Source organism: Schistocerca serialis, chromosome 4, assembly GCF_023864345.2.
Source record: "Schistocerca serialis cubense isolate TAMUIC-IGC-003099 chromosome 4, iqSchSeri2.2, whole genome shotgun sequence".
Lineage (NCBI taxonomy): Eukaryota > Metazoa > Arthropoda > Insecta > Orthoptera > Acrididae > Schistocerca > Schistocerca serialis.
The window spans coordinates 232,748,898-232,768,423 of NC_064641.1; the positions used below are offsets into that span (position 1 = coordinate 232,748,898).

At 38.5% G+C, this 19,526-nt stretch overlaps 1 protein-coding gene across 1 annotated transcript in view; it reads left to right on the top strand.

Annotated features, from left to right (window-relative positions):
* The window catches only part of LOC126474367 (UDP-glycosyltransferase UGT5-like), a 60,788-nt gene extending 49,737 nt beyond the window's left edge, over nucleotides 1-11,051 (top strand). The window contains exons 4-6 of the mRNA XM_050101834.1: nucleotides 9,768-9,990; nucleotides 10,074-10,293; nucleotides 10,745-11,051. Of these exons, the coding sequence (XP_049957791.1) occupies nucleotides 9,768-9,990; nucleotides 10,074-10,293; nucleotides 10,745-11,051 (750 nt within the window). The remainder of the gene's footprint in view (nucleotides 1-9,767; nucleotides 9,991-10,073; nucleotides 10,294-10,744) is intronic.
* Nucleotides 11,052-19,526: the final 8,475 nt, after the last annotated feature.

The window sequence follows — 19,526 nt, forward strand, 5'->3', positions numbered from 1 at the left end:
GTAAAATATTCTGGAGGTAAAATAGACCCCCATTCGGATCTCTGGGCGGGGACTACTCAAGAGGACGTTGTTATCAAGAGAAAGAAAACTGGCATTCTACGGATCGTAGCGTGGGATGTCAGATCCCTTAATCGGGCAGGTAGGTTAGAAAATTTAAAAAGGGAAATGGAAAAGTTAAAGTTCGATATAGTGGGAATTAGTGAAGTTCGTTGGCAGGAGGAACAAGACTTTTGGTCAGGTAAATACAGGGTTATAAATACAAAATCAAATAGGGGTAGTGCAGGAGTAGGTTTAATAATTAATAAAAAAAATAGGAGTGCGAGTAAGCTACTACCAACAGCATAGTGAACGCATTATTGTGGTCAAGATAGACACTAAGCCCACGCCTACTACAGTAGTACAAGTTTATATGCCAACTAGCTCTGCAGATGATGAAGAAATTGATGAAATGTATGATGAGATAAAAGAAATTATTCCGGTAGTGAAGGGAGACGAAAATTTAATAGTCATAGGTGACTGGAATTCGAGTGTAGGAAAAGGGAGAGAAGGAAATATAGTGGGTGAATATGGATTGGGGGCGAGAAAAGAAAGAGGAAGCCGTCTAGTAGAATTTTGCATAGAGCATAACTTAATCATAGCTAACACTTAGTTCAAGAATCATAAAAGAAGGTTGTACACATGGAAGGATCCTGGAGATACTAGAAGGTATCAGATAGATTATATAATGGTAAGACAGAGATTTAGGAACCAGGTTTTAAATTGTAAGACATTTCCAGGGGCAGATGTGGACTCTGACCACAATCTATTGGTTATGACCTGTAGATTAAAACTGAAGAAACTGCAAAAAGGTGGGAATTTAAATAGATGGGACCTAGATAAATTGACTAAGCCAGAGGTTGTACAGAGTTTGAGGGAGAGCATAAGGGAACAATTGACAGGAATGAGGGAAAGAAATACAGTAGAAGAAGAATGGGTAGCTCTGAGGGATGAAGTAGTGAAGGCAGCAGTGGATCTAGTAGGTAAAAAGACGAGAGCTAGTAGAAATCCTTGGATAACAGACGAAATATTGAATTTAATTGATGAAAGGAGAAAAAATAAAAATGCAGTAAATGAAGCAGGCAAAAGGGAATGCAAACGTCTCAAAAATGAGATAGACCGGAAGTGCAAAATGGCTAAGCAGGGATGGCTGGAGGACACATGTAAGGATGTGAGACTTATCTCATTAGGGGTAAGATAGACACTGCCTACAGGAAAATTAAAGAGATCTTTGGAGAAAGGAGAACCACTTGTATGAATATCAAGACCATTGATGGAAACCCAGTTGTATGCAAAGAAGGCAAAGCAGAAGGGTGGAAGGAGTATATAGAGGGTCTATACAAGGGTGATGTACTTGAAGACAATATGACGGAAATGGAATAGGATGTAGATGAAGATGAAATGGAGATACGATACTGCGTGAAGAGTTTGACAGAGCACTGAAAGACCTGAGTCGGAACAAGGCCCCGGGAGTAGACAACATTCCGTTGGAACTACTGACGGCCTTCGGAGAGCCAGTCCTGACAAAACTCTACCATCTGGTGAGCAAGATGTATGTGACAGGCGAAGTACCCTCAGACTTCAAGAAGAATAGAATAATTCCAATCCCAAAGAAAGCAGGTGTTGGCAGATGTGAAAATTACCGAACTATCAGTTTAATAAGTCACAGCTGCCAAATACTAACGCGAATTCTTTAGACGAATGGAAAAACTGGTAGAAGCCGACCTCGACGAAGATCAGTTTCGATTCCGCAGAATGTTGGAGCACGTGAGGCAATAATGACCCTACGACTTATCTTAGAGAATAGATTAAGGAAAGGCAAACCTACATTTCTAGCATTTGTGGACTTAGAGAAAGCTTTTGACAGTGTTGACTGGAATACTCTCTTTCAAATTCTAAAGGTGGCAGGGGTAAAATACAGGGAGCGAAAGTCTATTTACAATTTGTACCGAAACCAGATGGCAGTTATAAGAGTCGAGGGGCATGAAAGGGAAGCAGCGGTTGGGAAGGGAGTGAGAGAGGGTTGTAACCTGTCCCCGATGTTGTTCAATCTGTATATTAAGCAAACAGTAAAGGAAACGAAAGAAAAATTCGGTGTAGGTATTAAAATCCATGGAGAAGAAATAAAAACGTTGAGGTTCGCCGATGACATTGTAATTTTGTCAGACAGCACAGGACTTGGAAGAGCAGTTAAACGGAATGGACAGTGTCTTGAAAGGGGGATATAAGATGAACATCAACAAAAGCAAAACGAGGATAATGGAATGCAGTCGAATTAAGTAGGGTGATGCTGAGGGAATTAGATCAGGAAATGAAACACGTAAAGTAGTAAAGGAGTTTTGCTATTTGGGGAGCAAAATAACTGATGATGGTCGAAGTAGAGAGGATATAAAATGTAGACTGGCAATGGCAAGGAAAGCGTTTTTGAAGAAGAGAAATTTGTTAACATCGAGTATAGATTTAAGTGTCAGGAAGTCGTTTCTGAAAGTATTTGTATGGAATGTAGCCATGTATGGAAGTGAAACATGGACGATAAATAGTTTGGACAAAAAGAGAATAGAAGCTTTCGAAAAGTGGTGCTACAGAAGAATGTTGAAGATTAGATGGGTAGATCACGTAACTAATGAGGAGGTAATTGGGGTGAAGAGGAGTTTGTGGCACAACTTGACTAGAAGAAGGGATTGGTTGGTAGGACGTGTTCTGAGGCATCAAGGGATCACAAATTTAGCATTGGAGTGCAGTGTGGAGGGTAAAAATCGTAGAGGGAGACCATGAGATGAGTACACTAAGCAGATTCAGAAGGATGTAGGTTGCAATAATTACTGGGAGATGAAGTTGCTTATACAGGATAGAGTAGCATGGAGAGCAGCATCAAACCAGTCTCAGGACTGAAGACAACAACAGCAACAACTGGTTGTATGACACTGGGGGTACTGCGGTCTAAATTGAAGCGCTACTCAACACTCATGCAATTGACTATTCTTTCCAGTACAAATCATTCTTGCTAGCTGTGGCGTATAGATACGCTCTGATCTCCCAAATGGTGTCTTGGGAAGGAAACTCACCATGCAGTACATAGTGTACTGGCAAAATTCCTCACCTCATCACTCCTTTTCAGTCACCAATCGTATTTCTGAATAGCCACCAACTATGAGTATCCCAAAGATCTTTCCCTAATATCTTTATGTCCTTCATATGGTACTGACGTGGAAGACATCACTATTTTCTTTGAATATTTCCTTAATCTGGTTTCGCAGTACCACCGGATGAGTCATTTCCAGATATCACAGATGCTGCAGTTGGTTCAGAGTCTCTTTAGCGACCCCGTTCTGGCTTAAGACACTCGTAACAAACAACACAGCCTATAACATTACTTGTTTATGGTTAATTTAAATTTTTATAATTTTTTTGCTTTAAAATTTTCGCATATTGGTACTATATTTTCTGTAGATGTAAAGTAAAGTGTGCTACACTGAAGTTTGAAGTTCTTCGCATTGTATGTGAGTAATGTATGTAAAATACTATGTAAATTGTTTATTACTGTAAATAATTTTCTAATGACATTTCGCATTTAAAAATATTTATGTGTATAAATTGTTAATGTTGAGTAAATTTGACAATTTAAGAACTGGTCACCCCTAGGAACAGTGTAAGAAATAGGCGTTATGTAAAAGCCAGTATGCTTGCATTTGAAATGGAAGTGGTTCTGGAAAGTCGAAAAGGTGGCAAGGGCAAATTGGCGTGCTACCTAGAGCAAGCGCGGAAAGTAAGCCAATCAGTCTGTAAGCGGCAGTGATTGAGGCAACACCTCTGTGGAGCAGGAGAAACTTTGCCTGCAAATTTGCACAAAAATGCCTTGGACGAAGACTGCAAATGGCTTACGGGATAGCTGCGAGTTGTTGAGCTACTGTATGTAAAATTGAACAATGCCAAGAAGAGAAATGGAGCCATACAGCAAGATAATTGCAGGCCATACTATGGGTAGTGTAGCCGTCATAATTGTTCGCCACACCCAAGCCTACAGCCACCAGATAAGATTTTTTTTTGTATTTTTACTTTTGTACAACGTGAACCATTAATTTAAACCGTGTTTTAATAATAATTCTTGAACTTTAAAGGAACTGGTTCATCCTGTTATTTCATCCTAACCATACACCTATATAGAGTTTCTTCCTGGTGTTTGATTAATCCGAGTATCCTGTTTTACAGACTTTTGAAGTGCCAAGTTAAAATAAAGAGTTACCATTTAAATTGTTTTTGTGTAAATAATAACAAAGTTTTCTCAACTATTGCAAAATGTTATAGTAAAAGTTTGCTTACGTAAAATCCAACCAAAGTGAAGCCAAGTTATTAGAATCTGTTAAATAACTATACAAAATTACTTCAAAGAGTAATATCTTTTGAAAGTAAATTCCAGTAAGAAAGAGGATTTCTTGAAGTTAAATATCCAGTGTAAAAAGTGTGCGCTTTAGTATCTAAGTATTTTACTATTTAAGTTTGTTTATTATGGAAAGTACTTTTCTAAAGGTCCCCTGGTCAATTTTTTTTAGCTTCCTTGAAGTTATCTACAGGGCTTTTTTCTCTTTTGCAAGCGCAATGTATAAGGGTGTAGTCGAGCATTGTTTAAGAGGAGTAATATTTATGTGAAGAGCCAAATTAAACAGTAGCAAGAAAGTGGGCACAATTCATACTTCTGCTTTTCCAATACTTCATTGTTTAATTGACTGGATAGGCTGGCGGCCGTCAGTACATGTTTTAAACCACTAAATGAACTTTGAACTGAGTTGTCGCAGATTCAGTGTAATATTATTCATACCGCGTTTCTATCTAACCGGTGGGTAAGATCTTAGGAAAAGAAGTGAATAGTCTGATTTACTTATTCATTAGACACAACACACGGTCAAATCCTGTAAAAAGGGTAACTCTATTGGTTAGCTTTTCCTATAAACAGGACTATCCTCACACAGTGTACTTTATTTAGAAACTAAACTAAATTTTAGAATGAGGGTTATTCGTGGGAACATAGAGACAGCGTTTCTGTTATTTAGGTAAAAGCATATTAAATTCCAATAGTAGTAGTAGGGTTATAAGCTCTACTTGAAACCTTGCCTACAAATTTTGGTAATCATATCTGTGAAGAAGACCCTATGAAACGGGATGTTATTCCAGAATTTTTCCCCGATAAAACAACGCACATTTACCCTCAAGTGGTGATTTAATAGAGTGCGACCTGAGAATTGTATTGATTTTAGTAGCTGCTGTTTTCACAATATCTCACAAATAACTGCAAATTCTCATTATAGTTCAAACTATTCGTAGTCATACCGTACACGTTTTAAGGGAAACAGTGGGAAGAAAAACGAGATCATTTGATTAGCTTGTTTTGAGATTGTGATGTAATATTGTTCATGTTGTACTACAACTGAACCACTGTTTGTTCACATTATATGTGTTTTGCGGGATCTCACTGAAAAACGGTTTCAGTAGGGAGGAAGCAAATTTCATGTCACCAGTGCGCTCATTTCAGAGATAGAATGGCAGATTGTGATATAAGGACCTATACTTCAAAACTAAACAATTGTAATTACCGTAAAGAAAGATGGTGCAAAGAACAGAATGAGATAACAGGGGAAGAATAACAAAATCGTTTGTTTAGATCCGCCATTGTTGAAATAACATATGCATACTACATAGATGTTTGAAGAGTGTAGACGAGAAAATTAATTAGGTTATTTCTGACAGATCGGAAGTAGGTATAAGGAAAAGGAAAAATGTTTTTTTTCTGGTAGATGTAAGTCCATAATATATTGCACGCGAACTTGTTACAAGCAGTATGAAATCAACAATAATGTTGTGTACATAACATTTCACACGCCAAAGTATTTCTTGGAGAAACGAATAAATACGCTGTCCTTGGTCACTCTATGAAAAAATAATGCCTAATCTAAGAATATTGATTATAATATCGCGATTGAAGGGTCGTGAATATTTTGAGTTCAGGCTAAAAATACAAAATCCATCAAACATGTTGATTTTCTTGTTGCAAGAAGTACCGTTTTCTACTGTTGTATCTCTTGTAACAAGACTGAAAACGTTGTTGCTAAAGTCGACAAGAGTTCCCATTACTCTTGGTTCATTGATTTTGGATCAACAGTTGCATCAGGATAGAAGATTTAGTTAACTGTGATAAAACCAATTTACGAGACATCTCTTCACGACTATCTACGATTTAAATTATTTTTCAAATGTGTGGATGCATGTATCGTCTAATAGTACAATCAATGAGGCGTCCAGTCCCATGATTTTCTCTTCCCTTTTAACTTTGCAGAGGATTATATTCGTTTATACTACGAAAAGTGTCTGTATTATGGTGCCTTCAAGCGCCTGAAGTGCAGACTTTGGCATTGCTGTAAATATGTCGTAGGTTCCTCCACTTGTTTTGACCAGTATTTTGTACAATACTGGGATGTTTATAGACATCATGAAGCCAAGTCCCCGAAAATCATTTCTATCAATTACATACTCGTAAATTTAGTAATGAATGCTTTATTTTTCTACCACTTTTAGGAGATGTGTTTTGATCATTTGTACAGGTGGTGTGTATAACAGCAGTGAAAAGAGCCATATAACATCGCACTCATCTTATTTCTTTCAACAATGCTGACAATATTTATCAGAATTTGAGTAGTCCTTGTTAATTATCAGTTCTCATTGTTTCATGAAAGCATTGTGTAATGGTAATAGCTGTTCCATAGGGTATGTATGTCCTTAATATTTATTGATGATGTAGCTAAACCACCAGACACTGGCTGAAAGTAGAATTTTCAGTTGTAGGATAACACTAAACACATACAGTCAATGAATAAAAAGTTGTCATTTAGAAATTTTGTGGAGATTGCTTCCAGATATCCAAAACTCACACTGCCTTTGTTATTCTAGCAGCTACTGTCTCACTATCTGCAAGATTTTTTTCCCTGCTAGAGTGTGTTTTGTGTATCACTTGTTTGTATTTGATATCTTACATAAAGTTGATGAAATACTGAGCTATGGAATCTTTAGTATTAGCCATGCAAATACAATTAGATATTTATATTTTCCTGGAGCTACAAATTCGCTCTTGACTATTGTTCAGGTGGTGAAGTATGTATCTGTTATACATGCAATAACTACAGTCGACAATAACAATCGTATTTCTTGCTATGATGATCAGTCAATTAAGTGTTCTTAGTCATTGTAGAGAGCAAACTTAGAGTATATCATAACAATTAAATTTAAAAGGCACATAGCTTACAACAGTAAATGAAAAGAAAACTTATTGAGTAACAGCTATACCAACACATGTGCTCTACAAGACCAAAGCCAAAAGCCAATCTTAAATACAGTCATATATACAGGAAACTGGAAGATACAGAAAGGAAGAAAGCACAATGACATGTAACTACAACAGAAGAAGAACCAATTATCATAAAAATCCAACAAATATTCCAACCGTTAAGGAATGGATACTTTACATATCAACTATGACTAGCAAAGCTACAAACATAAAACTCATAGAAGTAAAGATTTAAAAATAAACAATTTTTGAATTTGTAATTCCACTCATATGATTCAAACCATGTGGTACTTGTAGAAAGTTTTAAAAGCAAATAGTGACAATGTGATATGAATACTGAAAATATTTACCAAATCTCAAAATATAAACACACAGTTTTAACAACTTAAATTAAACATAAAATGCTTACTGGGTGCTGAAGAGAAGTATCTGAATGAGGCATATTACAGCGAATGTTAATAACTTGAAAATACTCCTTTAAAGAATATCAACAAAGGCAATACTCTCTTGAATAAATCCTCCATGTGGATAAAAATAAATGCAGCATTATTTCTTCAAAAAGGACTGAGTTTGGTTCCTGAAACCCTTTGGAAATCATTGCAATATTTTTATATCTCTTTGAAGACCTTCCAAAATATAGCTTGTTAGGTTTTCGGAGTGCACAGAGAGTGCAACTTACTAAATATCTAATCAAAACTATACGTAATAAACGATCTATAACTAAAATTTCTGTGATATATGTGAATCATGTAACGCTGAATGTCACAATTTTATCTATACAAATGAAGTTTTGCAGAGTTAAATGATAGCTAATTCACTTGTTGGCTGACTAATCAGTTACAGGAGTCCATAATATTTGGTAGCTATATGAATGTGCAAAAAGAATTAGTTTCTTAGACATAAATAGGTACACATAGCAACTTTTTTGTGCAGTATTGAATGTAATGCTTTCCCTTGTATATGTAATGTCTCTTTTTTAAACACTTAAGATTGCCACAGTGGTGGTTAGTTATATTGAACAACCATGGAAGAAAACGACTTTAGTCTCGATGTGAAACTAGATGCACTTGAAACTGGATCACACCCAAAACTAGGAGGGTTCAATAAAGTAGATTTTTAAAATACAGCATTGTGGAATGACGTCTTTTCTCAGATTCGGTGTGATGCTACCTAGAAGAGAAAAAGGATTATCGAGTCACATGAAATGTTCTTCACATATTAACACATTTTTAAGTTTGACAAAACCTCAACCATCCAATTCTTTGATGTAGATTGCAGTTTCAGAGAAAAGCGTAATTATGATACATAAACGTGAGCTTTATAAGTTTGTGAGATCTCTACATTTATGAGAACTAGAATTATGGATTACTTTTTTGGAGGTAGACTGGAACCTAATCTCTTAAACTGTGGCGCTGTGTGAGAGAGAAAAGTTTTGAATTGGGGTTCCTACAAGTTAATTGCTCTTGCTGACGTTTATTAATGTATGTGGTACTAATACATGGTATTCATTTTGAAATCGCTGGTAGACAGCTCTATGACAGTCTTAATTGGCGAGAGAAGCTTGACAGTACATTTTCACTCTTGATGATAAAGCCTTCTCAGGTTATCAGACCTGAAGACGGCAAGTGGGATGCCACAGAACGACACCTTGACTCAGCTGATAACCCAAGAAGACTTCATCATCCAGATTCGACGAGAAAGTCTAAATTACCACATTTTCATCCTTGTGAAGTTTTCTCAACAACTGTCACTCTCAATTTTTTTTAAAAAAAAGGTGTACTTGTGTGTGTTACATAAGGGATTAAAGTTAAATCTACTAGTACCATTTCGAATGTATTGTGATGCAAAAATTGCAGAATTTTTGGGTTGAGGCTGAGGTTCCAATAACTTAGAAGTACTTAGATTTAACAAAAATATTGGCACTATATAATAACATGTGTTCGACAGTTGTAAGAAAATAAAATTTTTACATGTAACTTATTCATCTACAGAGTGATTTAAATTTCCTCAGTTATTATGAAGCATGTGTATGAGTGAACACTTATTTAATTCGTATCAGCGCCTTATCACAGGCTCATATCCACGACATCCTAACTATGCAGATACTCTCTCACATTGGTGGCAACTAGTATTTTAGAGGTAGATGAGATTACTGGCTTTGGTACTTATAGGATAAAACACTGCGATGAAAATTATTTGAGATTGATTTTGCTGTTGTTATAAAATTTGTTTTTATTATTTTACAAAAAAAGATAAATGGAGCATTTATTGTATTCAAGGATGGAAAGAATTTACTGTACCTAATCAAAAACGGTTTACTTATTTGTGAGGCGATTTGAAAGGCACATCCCCTATTTTAAATGACTGAGTATACAATACGAGATTAATTATTTTGCAGGATATCCAGGATTTCCTTGATGGTGCAAGAAACGGTGTGATTTACTTCAGCTTTGGTACTAATGTGAAGGGTAGTACAATGCCCGAGCACAAACGAATTGCATTCTTGGAAGCTTTTGCGCAGTTACCACAGCGAGTACTTTGGAAGTGGGAGGTGGACAGCCTGCCTGGACAGCCGGAGAACGTCATGATAGCCAAGTGGCTGCCCCAGCAGGACGTCTTGGGTAAGCTTCTGTTCAGTGCACCAATTTTTGCAGGTGCAGCACTGTAAAAGCTATTTGTCTTACCTCCCTTTTCGCTTTTCCAGCACATCCAAACATTCGTCTGTTCATTACACAGGGAGGACTTCAGAGCATGAATGAAGCAAGTTATTTTGCAGTACCCCTGATAGGAATTCCCTTTTTTGCGGACCAGCAACAGAATGTGGCTAAGATGGTACAATCTGGTATTGGTTACCAGCTGCTGTTCAGAGATGTCACTACTGATACCATTCTGAAAGCCATTCACACAGTTCTTGAAAACGACAGGTAGGAACAGAAATATTAAATTTCATTTATGTTGTCAAGGGAACATACAGACAGCCACTTCATTCCCCTCTCTAGTTTGACTGTTGCTTTCTCCTATTGATGTCTATGTCAACAAAAGGTGAGCCTTAATTTTATCTCATTCGTTTAGCCTAGGCAAGACAATATTAAAAAAAAAACACCCGTTTTCTTGATTAACTTGCACGAGATATGTCTTTGCTTTAGACTTACAATGGAAAATTTCTATTGGTGAACTTTATTTCCTCGCACAAGTTACTGTCTTTGGTGATAATTTACTTCCCCTCTTTGTTATTATATTTAAAAACAGTGTTTTCCATGTCGACTGTAGAAAGTTTTTCGTAGTGGACAATGACTTTTGTTTTTATTCATATTCATCTACTTTTTCATTAACTACGTTTAGCTGGTTTTTACACTATTCTTTTGCTGTTTGTAGCCTATGGTTATCTGTCCTCTTTTACGACAGCTATCGAGAAAACATGAAGCGTTTCTCAGCAGTATTCCGTGAGCACCAGGAGAGGTCCCTGGACAATGCCGTCTGGTGGATCGAGTACGTGATACGTCACAAGGGTGCTCCGCACATGCGCAGTGCAGCCCTCGACCTGAGCTGGTGGCAGCTGCTGCTGCTCGACGTGATTGGGTTCGTTGTTGCAATGGCGTCCATCGTGGTCTACGTGCTGTTCAAGGCAGCCACCTATTGCAAAAGACTTTTGGCTCTTAATCTGAAGCAGAAGACTGCGTGAAGCTACTTTTGTAGGTGTCTACAGTCGTTCTATAGATTGAACATGTGAAGAGAGAGGTCAGAAAGAAGTTTCTGTGATAGTTTATGAACTTAACCTTTAGACACCTTGTTCGTACATGGTACTCCAATAAAAAATAATAATCCCTGCTGTGCAGGTGACTGGAAGATAATTATTTTTATTCATTAAAGGATGATATTATGCATAAAACAAACGTATTTTGTTTCACATTGTTTTAGTTTCAATGGAATTTGCACTGTTATACCTTACAGAGACTGGAGACTGAATTATACTCACATCATATTTAATTTACTAGTGCATTTATCTATTTCTCTGTGTGTGTGTTTGTGTTGTGTGTGTGTGTGTGTGTGTGTGTGTGTGTGTGTGTGTGTGTGTGTGTTTGTGAGAGAGAGAGAGGGAGATAGAGTATGTATGTGTTTGTGTGTGACAGTTGCTTCAAATCTCTTGGCTGTTGCTGTTTTCATATATTAACTCTGCCTTACGTATATGATACTAGTCTTAATATTCATCAATGTCACTGTTGTCAGCAACACAAATTTTGGTAGTATTGATAGTGACACTGATGTTATTAATAAGACGCATAATTATTTCAAAATATACACTTGAATATGATGATGAGTACCATACTTGTTTACAGGGTGTAGGGGAGCGACGCGGGAGACCCGCGCCGCCTTACAAGGCAAGGTCCTAGTGGAGGTGGTTTGTCATTGCCTTCCTCCGACCGTAATGGGGATTAATGATGATGATGAAGACGACACAACGACACCCAGTCATCTCGAGGCAGGAAAAATCCCTGACCCCGCCGGGAATCGAACCCCCGACCCCGTGCTCGGGAAGCGAGAACGCTACCGCGAGACCACGAGCGGCGGACACACTTGAATATAGTTCCTAGAAATAACGGTAGTGGAATATTGCAACTCCAACTGCAACACTAACTTTGCCTCCATGACAGTCACCATCGATCTGTATAAAACAGTAATTATTCAGTGATCTAGATCGAATCTAAATACGGATATGCCTGTGTACTGTGTATGATCCCAGGATGGCCTTCAAAAGAACCTGGTTAAAGATTGTACTAGTAATATCAGCCGGCGGGAGTGTTCGAGCGGTTCTAGGCGCTTCAGTCTGGAACCGCGAGACCGCTACGGTCGCAGGTTCGAATCCTGCCTCGGGCATGGATGTGTGTGATGTCCTTAGGTTAGTTAGGTTTAAGTAGTTCTACGTTCTAGGGGACTGATGGCCTCAGATGTTAAGTCCCATAGTGCTCAGAGCCATTTGAACCATCAGTAATATTAGAAGAGGCACAGTGGCAAATAGAATTTGCTGATCGCCATCTGAGGCTAAGATGTTAGATTACTACCCACAAAAGATAAAAATCATAGTTCCTCACTAAACGCCACGGTCAGCTTAAATAACCGGGGATTATCATCTCAGTGTGGCCCTTGCGACACGTCAGCCTGAATAGAGCTCCGAGGTGATGTGTTTCAGTTCGAGCGTGCGGACGCTCGTCTGATTCGCAGGAGTCGTTAGAAGTTAATACATGTCTACATATGTGAAGTGTAAACCAGTGAATGTACAGCAGAGCACGATGAATCAAATTAAAAAGCCACTGAGACACTTGTGTTGATGTACTGGTTGCCTATGGAAGTGAAATACTTAATTAATTAACAGGTGGGAAATGAATCAGTAACGACTTTTTACAATAATTGTAAGAACATCTACACTAATTGAGCCACTGAGAAGATCGACCAACAAAATGAAAGCACTCGTTGAAACAAACAGAATGAGCTACTCAAATGATTATTCAAGCACATAACTAGTCCCTGAGAAGGGTCTGAATTAAATAATTAATTAAGGTCAGTCTAAATGTACAAAACACATACACAAATAGCACTGCAGCATGTATTGGACAACATAACCACACACTATGAGCAAAATTTAGGTTTTTGAGTTATCAGAATTTCATTGCTGTTTTCAACTCATTTTTGCATAGATTCGCTCATAATTTAAAATCTATCGGAGCTACATAAATTTATACGACACCAGCAGAAACAGCAGATAATTTCCTATGAGACTGACGTCCCACTTAAATTTATATCGCAGAGGTTCAAGGCACAGTTCAATAAGAATAAATTTACTTAAAATTATGTGTAAATAGCATTCACTTTAATTGCGACTGTGGGCGAAATATTCATGGACAAAGTTATTAAGATGTATCATTTTAAACAGTCTCTCATCAAGTACTTTTTGGTATCTTTAGTTTCAAGATAGCACACAAGGCGAAAATTACGTTTCGCATTGATGAATGACAAAGTGAATTGCTTGTCGCAGTTGATGAGAAACCGAGTTACCCTCTATAAAAAGGCTTAGCTTTTTTTGCGCGTAGAGCCATTCTGATCTTCGAATCTGCCACAGCTATTAACAATTTCGGATTGGAGAGAGTTTATATTTTCGAGATTTTAATTCTGAGACCTTAGCTTGAAATTCAATAGGTGATGCAAAAATAGAAGGGCCATGTTCCCCCTGGTGTACTTTGTTTACATTTGTGACGTCACTTGTTTAGGTCGCTGCCCTAGCCATGAGATCACAAGCCACGCACTGTTATCTGCATTGTCGTCGTCATAATGTGAAGAGGCACAGCCCTTATCAATGGAACCATAATAAAGATTTTACAAGCCATATGCCTTTTCCTATGACTTAACGTTAACAGGAAATTCAAGTAACATTGATGACACACACAACCACTGTGTGTCTTCCAAGTTCAAGTCAAATGACTAGTTTTATTTGGGAAGAAAATTGTGTGATTTTCACATTAACTGAAATGGTGCGTTGTTCAAAAAACGATGTTGTCAATAGTATAGTATTTCATTGTTTGTCAAAATACTTAATTAGCAATACTTCCGTGTCAAAAATGTGTATCTATCGCCAGAATTGAATCAATTGGAACCACGTTCGTGGGGTGCAATCAAGGGTCAAAATTTGCCATGTTATGTCCAGAATTGAATCGTGTTCTTTATAGGTGGAACCGAGTGGAGATTTTCAGTCAGAGGCTCCATCGATTTTGAGGCCTTCTCAGCTGTCGTCTGTAAATGTGTGAACCTGCGTTATGGGTTGGAAAACTGTAGGACTGATATGTCAGGACGAGTTACACAGAGGAAGCAACTACTTTGGAAGCAGGTTACCTGTAGAATGCACATCTTTCTTTGCTTTTAGGTTAGGCCATAGTTTGCGGTCCCCTGATCAAGGCTCGCCAGTCGATACACACAGAGCGAAGACAGATGACGTACAAAGTAAAGACACTACAATTGTTAGGCCTTTAACAGTAAGTTGCCCAAAAATTCGTAACAACTTTTCTGAATTTATTAATGTCCGGAAAAGTTGTAGCGCTGAAATTATTTCCAAAACCAAGAGCTAGATGAAACACAGAGTAGTAAGTTCACAAATATTGAACGAGACATAGAACATATATTGAAACGACATATTAGACGCCATAGTAGAAGGAGTGTTCATTGCCGTCACCATTAATATTGTGTCTATCGTAGTCAATATTGAATCCGATTGTGAAATTATCTGGACAAGAGTAACCGGCCTAGGTCAACTCTCATGTTATCGTGGGATGTTTTCATCGGCTAACCGACGTAACGTTTGCAGAGTAATTCAAAGTAAATCTATGCTCAGTAACGCAGTAGTGCGTAAGTTCCCCGCTTACGTCATGTTCGCTGGACGCCACTTTCATCTACCGAGTACAGTCTGGGACATTTATGGATTCATTGCATGTGGCATGGCCAGACAATCTTGTGAGGTAGTTCTGAACATGTTTTTGGAAAACTGTCTGGAGCAGATAGCTCGAGAACACACACGCACAATGGAAATATTTTGAACCTCACAACTACAAACAGATTTGACCTTATAGACGGTGTCAGTGTAGACAGGGATTAGTGATCATGATGTCATAGTGACGATGGTTACTGAAGTTAATAAGTCCTTCAAGAAGACTGAGAGAGTATTTACTCTGGAAAGAGCAGATAAGCAGTTATTAGCATCAAACGATAGTATGAAAATCCAAGCAGTAACGTAACATTTGGATAGCTCAATGAAAATGAGACTACACATAGAAAGAACTGTTACAGTATAGTACACAAAGGTAACGGAAAGAAATACATCATGTCAGTCCCTGGACATTACATCATTACCTCTCGCCATATAGAGATACGTGATGCACCCAGAAACTGTATCGAATATGATCGTTTTGGTGGTACAGTTGTTATGTTGTTGTATGTCATAATTTTACATGGGCGTACTGAGCTTCAAATTTTGGAACACGGTACACTCGTCGGTCAACGTTACTGGACACTGTATTCGTATCGGAGTGCGTATTTTCAGGAGAGCACTCAACCCTGACTTCAGTATTAAGGATGACAATGCGTGACCGCACTGAACTGCGTAGGAGAAGGAGGAGGTACAGGAAGAGGAGGAGCTTTTCCCGAACGAGAAGATATTCGGCGAATGGACTGGCCTGCCAGTTCCTCCGACTTAAATCCCATCGATCGCCTTTCGGGTGCATACTGCAACACACCCATATGCACCTACGAACATCGAGCAGTTGACAACCACGCTGGTAGGAGAATGAAGCGCACTACCACGACAACTCCTAATCAACTCTGTGACCTGCATGGCGGCACACCGCAAAGCATGCATTGCCATCCGTGGTGACTACACACAATACAGCGATCCATGTCCGGCCTTTTATAGTGTCCAGGGGATCTTGAGAGTAAATCGGAGAAAGACGAAAGTAATGAGAAGTAGTAGAAATGAGAACAGCGAGAAACTTAACATCAGGATTGATGGTCACGAAGTCAATGAAGTTAAGGAATTCTGCTACCTAGGCAGTAAAATAACCAATGACGGACGGAGCAAGGAGGACATCAAAAGCAGACTCTCTATGGCAGAAAGGCATTTCTGGCCAAGAGAAGTCTACTAATATCAAATACCGGCCTTAATTTGAGGAAGAAATTTCTGAGGATGTACATCTGGAGTACAGCATTGTATGGTAGTCAAACATGGACTGTGGGAAAACCGGAACAGAAGAGAGTCGAAACATTTGAGATGTGGTGCTATAGACGAATGTTGAACATTAGGTGGACTGATAAGGTAAGAAATGAGGAGGTTCTACGCAGGACCGGAGAGGAAAGGTATATGTGGAAAACACTGATAAGGAGAAGGGACAGGATGATAGGACATCTGCTAAGACATGAGGGAATGCCTTCCATGGTACTAGAGGGAGCTGTAGAGGGCAAAAACTGTAGAGGAAGACAGAGATTGGAATACGTCAAGCAAATAATTGAGGACGTAGGTTGCAAGTGCTACTCTGAGACGAAGAGGTTAGCACAGGAAAGGAATTAGTGACGGGCCACATCAAACCAGTCAGTAGACTGATGACCAAAAAAAAAAGGGGATCATGTTGGAACGCGATAGCTTCAGTGTGATTACTGCCTTTGAATAAAAATATCTTTCCGTTCATTGCGAATTTCTTTCTGTTACTTACTGTGCTATAATTGAAGGAATTGTTTCTATGCATGGTCCAAATTTCATCGGGCTATGCCGTTTGGCACCAACACATTACCAGAAAGTTACTTTCATCCTTAAGTTCTGCACATCAGACTACTTTGACAATCGATGTACATCAGTTACGAGAGCTTTCGGAAAAGTAATGCCTCCGATTTTTTAAATGTGAAATCTCTTAAAGCTTTCTAAATAAAACAGACGTTATTAACTTTCTGCATCTTTATTATTCCTGTCTACACATTTATTTCTCAACATAGTCGCCCTGGCGACAATAATACTTCTCCCAACGAGAGAAGTTTGTTGAGAATGCATGACTTTGTTGACGGAACCGCAACCTCGCATCTGCTTGCACCGCTTCCTCACTATCTGTAAAGACCATCATATAGAATAGACGCTTCAATAACCTATGGGGAGCAAAACTGATCTAAGGGAATTGAATTTCACATGCACTGCCTGGCCTATGGCTTGGCGACACTGGCCTGCGCACTCTCCTTTTGTACCGTATATTCTATCTTTGCAGTTAGCAAAAATTTATTTACCAAAGTAATAAGTCCATAGTAACCTAGCCTTAGCCTCGTTTTTAAGACATTATGAGTGTGGAATCTATCCGAACTTACATGACCTAGTACTCTTTCTACTAGTCATTACTTCTTTATTGATATCTCTTGTCTGACAAATTTAACCAGTGACCCGACTTCAAGAGCTCTTCTATACCACTGACCCAGTTATGGCGCTCTACCAGTCCCACTCTAGTGTACACTATTTTTACAATCCTCTTTAATACTATCCTACCTACAATCGCTATACTAGCCAAATCTGTATCGTGTGCAGAAATTACCACTACTTCTTTAACTTCCATATACACTATGTGATCAAAAGTATCCCGACACCTTGCTGAAAATGACTTATGGGTTCGTGGTGCCCTCCATCGGTAGTGCTGGAATTCAGTTCGGTGTTGGCCCACCCTTAGCCTAGATGACAGCTTCCACTATCGCGGGCATACGTTCAGTCAGGTGCTGGAAGGTTTCTTGGGGAATGGCAGCCCATTCTTCACGGAGTGCTGCACTGAGGAAAGATACCAATGTCGGTCGGTGAGGCCTGGTACGAAGTCGGCGTTCCAAAACGTCCCAAAGATATTCTATAGGATTCAGGTCAGGACTCTGCGCAGGCCAGTCCATTACAGGGATGTTATTGTCGTGTGACTACTCCGCCACAGGCCGTGCATTATGGATAGGTGCTTGTGGCGTTCACTGTGTTATTCAGTGGTTTGGTATTTAACTAATTTGTAAATGGAAATGATACTCTTATTTTAAATAATTTTTCTCCCGGCTAAAGATTTGATCAAGTTGCTAAAGAACTCCAAGTTAACGGTGTGTTAAAGTGTTGTCTGTAAGTTGTGTAAGTGTGACTAAATCACAGTTCATACAACAGATTCTATACAACTATTGATTAAGATGGAAGCAGTTATCTTCAGCAAAATGATCATTAAAACCACCGAATATCAGCCGCGCACAACACTGACATATGTTACCTGAAACAATATTCTTCGCAACTCGTGCGTTTGTTAGAACGTTCGTGCTATGAGCACTGTTTTTTAAGAACCAATCTGATTCGAATTATTTTCATTAAAATGAGTTCGGAACCACCGGTGCACATTTATTTTTACACATTTGTATTACGTTCGGCATTTATGTCTGCAGAGTTGCGTAATTTGAATTTCCCGCTGTGATAATTGTTAAGATGGCGGCAGACAATTGATAGAGACTTTCTATTGTTAGAACAAATAAGTAAATATTTAAAATGTTTACTAAACGCTATAAACTATACTTTCATATTGTGCAGTATTTAGACCTCATCAAGCAAACATTTGATTTGTTTCTAAGGAAAACACAGACAAAAACGCGATACAAATCGCTATCATCAATGGCTGCGCTCCTTGCAGCGGAAAGAAACAATTAACATTGATAATGATTACTGAGAGTGGAATTACAGTTACAAATAATTATTCACTCATGATTATAATAATAATGAGCTCTATTTTCAAGCAATAATTAACAAATAAATACAATTTCTTAACAGACCTCAGTTTGCTATGCGTCTTGCGTGCTGAACCTACAAAAGCTATCCAACAAAAGGTAAAAACAAAAGAAGACAAACGCAGATCATAAAAGCACTTTACAATTATCATTGTCTTTATATGATACACATCGATATGTCCAATTACATCGTAGAATATTATATAAATAATTAATTCACTATTTTTTCATATGTCGAATAAATAATGTTTATAACTGTTAGAGGCATAATTTCCTCTCGTCGCACTGTAGCCAAAAATTTATCACGTGGATGTTACAATGCCCCTTGAGCTGAGAAAAAAAATTAGTTTATCTATTGTATATTTTTTTATCAGTCCACGTAATCCACGTAGATTTGTTACTCTCAAGATGCAAATGTTAATTTCAATGTTGTTTTAGACATGATAAAATTATAGTTGAATCGAGTACTTTAAATGACTTCAGCGACTGTATTATCTCGGAAATTGCTGCGGATACTTCCCAGATTAACTATCCCCCCCCCCATTTGGGGCCGGCCGCGGTGGCCGTGCGGTTCTGGCGCTGCAGTCCGGAACCGCGGGACTGCTACTGTCGCAGGTTCGAATCCTGCCTCGGGCATGGATGTGTGTGATGTCCTTCGGTTAGTTAGGTTTAAGTAGTTCTAAGTTCTAGGGGACTGATGACCTAAGATGTTAAGTCCCATAGTGCTAAGAGCCATTTGAACCATTTTGAACCCCCATTTGGGTTCACTGGACTCGGAAAACCGGGAATAAAACCGTCCAAGGGGCTTCAAGAAAATACAGACACCTACTTTTAACAGTCAGGCTTGACATGAATG